General features: G+C 40.7%; 1 protein-coding gene across 7 annotated transcripts; it reads left to right on the top strand.

Moving 5' to 3' along the window:
• The first annotated feature begins 368 nt into the window (after nucleotides 1–368).
• LOC105058577 (uncharacterized) lies at nucleotides 369–5320 on the top strand. Of its 7 annotated transcripts, none has more exons than XR_012138585.1 (6): nucleotides 369–575; nucleotides 672–801; nucleotides 910–1548; nucleotides 1675–1861; nucleotides 3626–3719; nucleotides 5059–5320. XR_012138585.1 is itself a non-coding variant. In XM_073251840.1 (5 exons), the coding sequence occupies exons 1-5, from the start codon at nucleotides 499–501 to the stop codon at nucleotides 3637–3639; spliced, it is 1047 nt and encodes a 348-aa protein (XP_073107941.1). In that variant the 5' UTR covers nucleotides 369–498; the 3' UTR covers nucleotides 3640–5320. The 7 variants fall into 7 exon arrangements, 2 of the variants coding, with proteins under 2 accessions (XP_073107941.1, XP_073107940.1); XR_012138584.1 differs by having other exon boundaries at nucleotides 4395–5320; XR_012138583.1 differs by having other exon boundaries at nucleotides 370–575; nucleotides 3614–3719.
• Nucleotides 5321–6000: the final 680 nt, after the last annotated feature.

The raw sequence follows: 6000 nt of genomic DNA, 5'->3' as shown, positions 1-6000 counted from the left end.
TTCCAAATGGCGTTTCTTCCTTTTTTTTTTTTTTTTTTTTTTTTTTTTGGGACGATGCCACCGTGGAAATGGGGAGTGACGTGGCAGGGGGAAAAACGCCATTCAAAATGGCGTTTTTCTCTCTTACATCATTTTGGTAAATAAGTTTGATTTGAATATATTTTGGTAAAAAAGATTTTTTTTTGTATTATTCGAGAAAAGAGCTCGGAGTTATCTCCCGGTCAGTTTCAGGTCAAATTAGCACGGCCATCTCCTTTGTCTCTACGCCGCCAGTGCCGCGAGAGAGGTGGGCCCCACTCGGTCCACCAACGGCAGCGCCACGTCGCCTTCTTCCTCCCCAAACGGCAAAGCAGCGCGAACAGATCTCGTTCTTTCCCCTTACCCTCCATTATATAAGCCGAGAAACTCGGTTTCTGGGCTTTGGGATTGGGGTTAAATATTTCCTCTGAGATCTAAATCCGGTTCTTCTACGGTTTTGCCTTTGTGAGAGATTTCCGTATGGCTACGTGCTTCGATCGGTGGGAGAAGGATCCCTTCTTCGCCGCCGCCGAGGAAGTCCAGGAAGCCGCCGACAGGTACCGATTTTTCTATAGTTTTTTTCTCCTTCTCTTCCTCTAATTCTGGTCACCGAAGGAGCTTCGGTTTCATTTCTCTCGATTTCCCTTTTCCAGAATGGAATCCCTATATAGAAGATGGATTTCTGAGAGGAAAGCGGCTTCTAGCGACACCGGCAATGGTGAAGACGCCTCTGGCGAGCTCCTCAGGGAGCTTCATACGGCCCTTGGAACTGCAAAATGGCAGGTGACTTCCAAAGCTGCAATTTTGAAACTATCTGATTTATTCTGGGTTTTTTTTGTAATGATTACTGATCAAGGAGGGATTTTGATTATTGTTGGATGTAATTTTCAGCTCGAGGAGTTAGATCGGGCGGTTAGGTCGAGCGATGAGGCTTGCTCGGTCGGGGAGGAAACGAGGACCCGGCACAGCCAATTCGTTGCGGCGATCGGGAATCAGATATTGCTGGTGGAGAATTCTTTGAGGGAATTGACGCGTGAGGGGGGGAAGGCTATGGCTTGGGTTCAATTGGATGAAGGAGAAAGGGATGAGCTTGCGCTTTTCCTGTCCTGTCCCTTGCCAGAACTAGAGAAAGTGGTGACTGTTCCGTCTGTTGGTGAGGTCAAATTAGGGGGCAATCAACTGAGGATGAATGGAGAGGCTGAATGTTCGAAGAATTGTTTCCTCCTGAATGAGTCGGGGAGAAGGGAAGCAGAAGAGGAGAAGGTGAAAGGGCACCGGAGGACGGCAAGTGCCAACGCTGATATTGGGGTATGGAAGATTTCAGTTTCTAACGAGGATACTCCCAGGAGATCATTTGATGAACGGCCCAACTTACCCCTTCCAAAGATGCCCAGCTTATCTTGCTTAACAAGGGCTTTAGAATCAACATCTAAGGCGAAATTGTGTAAAAATGGCTATAGGAAATGGAAAGGTGGGGTTCAACGTGAAGCAGAAGAGTTGATCCCATTACGAAACAATCGATGGAGTCAAGTAAGGAGTTTCTTATCAATTATTATTTTCTGAAGATCATTTTTTTAATCATTCAAAGCACTATAATTGCTTTTTTGATTGCGGCAGCTATATTTAATGTTACTGTGTTTCTGGTTCATCATACAGGGAATTGGTGCATGCTATGAGAAAAGTAAGAGCTGCCTAAGTAGTTATAGTAATGCATCTTATGATAAGCAGCTCTATGGGTGGTTTGGAGCTCTTCAAAGACAGCTTCAAAGGTCTCAGTATCAAATCCAGTATGGCCGTCCTAATCAAACGATCTTTTGGGTCATTCTCGTAGTTGTAATACTAGGTGAGTTTTCCTTCCCTTTTCTCCCCGGTTTCTTTTCAAAGATTGAAGTTCTTCTATTCAAGGCAGTTCTCTTATTAATACTCATTGCTTTGTAATGAATGAGTGCTCAACATGAAAACCAAAGAGCTAGTTCCTGATAGTTTTGGATAATAAAGATGTTGGACAAATGGATTGGGTGGTTGGGAAGTTGTATTGTTGGTTTAGGTTTTGTTCACTGAAAAGGTTTCTTGGAAGGGATATTTATGAGTTAGAGCCATCTCAGCTTGCTTGTAATATAGTTTCTTAGGTTGAGCTGGAACAATCAGATGTTCATCTCACAAGCCAAGCTTGAGCCTAAGGTTGGGCGAGCTTGGTGAAATCTATACTACTAATCTCACAAGCTTCTCTATTGAACGGAATAAAATAGTGGACCCACATCCATGGCTTCCTAGTTAATGTGAAATTAAGAATGCGAATTGTTCCCCTACTATTACTGTTTTGACATTTTTAAAGATCTACGATCACAAACTTTTTTTTTTAAAAAAAAAAATCAGTTATAATTCTTAATGTGTCCGTAGGCCCATCATCATAGGAAAAAGTCAGGCTGCACAGAACTGGAAAAAGTAGACAAAGCTTGAGCGTGGGAAATTTAAAAGAGCTGAAACTCAAGAAAAACCCACCATGCTGTGTTGAGAGCCAAAATGGACTTGGTTATTGGCCAACTCGCCCTGGCTTGTTATCAGCCGTTGTGTACCTCTGAGATCCCATTTTAGGTATTCCTTTTTTGGCAAGGGAAATTTACCTAGATCGTCTTTATATGGAGAGCTGGTTGAGATCTTTATAAGGGGCTTGTTTCTTCCACGCACACGCATGCGTGCACAGACACACACACAGGTGGGATGTCTTAGTGTAGAACCAGAATTATAGAAGATTATGGTATCCCTCTCCTTCCTTCTCAAGGGTGAAGGTTGACATTGCAAAATTAGTAATCTAATTCCAAAATACAAATGTCTATAATTATATGAAAAGGATCTAATTGTCCCCCACCCCCCCACCCCCCCTGACTGATTTTGAAAATTATCAATGCATGTCTGCCACATAAGATGTAAATTATAGTTCAAGTTGTCGCACGGCACATGAGTGATTCTGTGTGATGTCTTACAAAACATCACCCAAGAACCTGATGTCGCTTTTGGAGGTACAAACCTTTTTCTGTGATGATATGTGATGTTTTATTATATGTACGCATTTATCTTCAGATGGATTCTCCATTTACACTCAGCTTAAAATGTTTTTCCAGTTTGACTGCTTCCCTCAAATAAAGAAAATGTTGACCTTTTTTAAGTCTTGTTTCCAGTACAATATCTCCCATGACCTTTGAAAGTTCTCACTTTTTTTCTTCTTTTGGGATAAAAAGGTTAACAAAATGTGCAACACATCGCAGTTGTTGAATTTTATTTATCTCCTTGAATGAGCATTACAATTGTACATTTGCGTGTTCAATAATTAAGTAGTTTCTTGTATTTCCTTTTTTAAAATTTGTTTCTTTGCTTGGATGGGGAGGAAAGGGCCTTTATTTAGCTTCCAGAGGCCCACCATTTTGTTTAACTATTTTAATCTTTCAAAGGACTGCATATGTCGACAATTGGATTATGATTTAATATCTATGACAAATGTGAATGCAAGCTTGCCCTTAGTTAATTGTTAGTTGTCTACTTCCAAAGCTCAGATTTTTTTTGTTCAAACTATAACTGTCATACTTAATTTTTGCAGTCTTATTGGCAGTAACTGCAATCTAGTGGAGATAGACATATTGATAAATCATTTGGCAATTGGAAAATCCAGGAGTGCGGCTTCCAGCTTTTGATATTTGACAATGGTAGGTATATTATTTTGTCTTTAAAGCATATCATCATCCTGTCATATATAAAAACATAAACAACCATGTAAGAACAAATGTGTAACTCTTGGAATTGATAGAAAGCTACTGATAGGGCTGATGGGACGTTTGATGAATACATACCTGGTTTTATGATCCCTTCTTAACATCAATTGTTGCTAACTTTGCAAATTCTGCTACTGACATGAGGTGGTATCGAGCCTATGAAACAACAATCTCTTGAAAAGTTATGTAAAGGGGCAATATGCTCATGAGAAATGGAACCTTTTTTGTGGTTTAGAAGCATGCACATACATCTGAGGTAATTATTTTCATGCTAGTTAGCACAAGGGCCATGTTGCAGCATCTTGTTTCTAGGTTTGTATTCACATACATGTTCATGCTGAATTTATCCATCTGGAGGTTATATGTGATTCAGCATCAGTATCAAATTTCATGAGCTCAAAACTTTACAACAAGCTGTTACAGTTGAGCTAAATATAGTTACGCTAGTACCATGCGAGCATGTCCATAATCTTGATGTGCAAGGAACATTTTTCTTAAATTAGAGTTTGCGTGAATATGGTTGCTGCAGTTTCCGTATATTGCATGCATTGGATTTTCAAATGCTAAATATAGTTCGTCTGCGTGTTCACATGATATATATGTATGCAGTGGATCTTCAATGTTGATTTTCAAATGCAATGCTAGTTCTGGACAAAGAGAAAATCAGAAGAAAGTCTGTGAACTGTTTTCCATCGGTTACCTTCTTAGCTGCCACTGCATTTGTGGATACATACAAAGAACTACACAATACACATGCAAAAGACTGCCCTTGCAAAGACCAGATGGTTGAACTGCTGTGGTATGCCTGCCATCCTGTTAGTTTGTGCCCACCTGGAAATCTAGTGGATGGGCAGATGGGATCTATGTAAATGGTTAATGACACCAATGAAGCTTACAAGTCGCTAACTGAAAGCTGTTGAATTAGGTGGTTGGTCAGGCACTGCACTAAGGGATGTTTGTTCTTCCAAACATATGCTTTGTTTATGTGAACAACTAGTCAATTGTCCTGCTGCTGTTGATTTGAGTTGGGATTTGTATTAAGAACCTTCAGTGGGCAAAAAACACATGCAGGGACGATCTCATGGAAGAAACACGATCATGCATTGAATACATCCAACTAAAGAGTAGTCTGGAAGACTCGGGCTCGGAGGATGTCTTCTAGGATACCCTGTAGCTTTCATAGCCTGCCTTGCATGCAGCATAATATTTCTTAATGTCGTATATGCTGTTTCGTTTGGTCTGACCTATCTTTTCTTTTCAAATTTTTCTTCAGTGCAGGTTGTTGACAATTTTTAAGCTTACGACAACCCCATGCGTCAGAGCTGCAAATCTTTTTAAGGTTTCTTGTTAGTAAAAGATCTGTCTGGAAAGCTTTGTCTTGAGGAGCCTTGTCTGTATTATGTTGTGAAAGTCCTCTGTATCCCAATGCAAATGTTTTTGTTCCATTTCCATAAGATCACTCTTTGCCTCCAACTTCTAATGCCAGCAGAGAGGTGTCAATTGTTGTGCCAGCAATCTGAGTCTTTTTCCATCAACTGGCAGTTCAGGAATACTTGTGCAATATCCCATGCTGACACATGAAGAGGCATAGCAATGGAATCATCCCCATTGTTGATGCACTTAATTTTGCAAATTGCATGTGCTGCACTGCATGCAGGATGGGTCGTCGTTCTGGCATGAAACTATCGTGCAGAATTTTGGGATTCATCATGCAACGTTAGAGGTAGCAGAGTCTACAGATGACATAAAAACTTCTAAATTTGCTTGTGCTTGGGAAGGTCAATCCATTTCATCAAGCTAAGGCCATATGTATGGACTTCTTTTCTTTGTTCCTATCTGGGACCAAGCATGTTACTCCATTGGATTTCCAGAAGCGGAAAGTAAACTGAATAGAAAGGACATGAGGAAAATGCAGGCTTGGCATGTCATGCCGAATGGACTATGTTGATAATTGTGCTTAGTCGCCTGACCTGTTGGGTGTAAAATTTGTTTGACATTGCTTCGATTGATGTATACGTTTTGTTGGTGCAAAAATTCATCTGCATCGAAAAAGTTGGAGTTGAGGGAGTCGCGGTCGCTGTCGAGACATGCAAAAGAAGTTTAAACCGGAGTTGGGCTTGCTCCGGCAAGATCCTCCGACGCTCAAGTCAGTTGTTTGCCTCAACAAAAATGGAGTGCTCGAACGGAAATTTTAGCAGAGTTTTGGGATAGAAAT

This window comes from Elaeis guineensis, chromosome 2 (assembly GCF_000442705.2).
Source record: "Elaeis guineensis isolate ETL-2024a chromosome 2, EG11, whole genome shotgun sequence".
Lineage (NCBI taxonomy): Eukaryota > Viridiplantae > Streptophyta > Magnoliopsida > Arecales > Arecaceae > Elaeis > Elaeis guineensis.
This window is presented reverse-complemented; position numbering and strand designations above follow the sequence as displayed.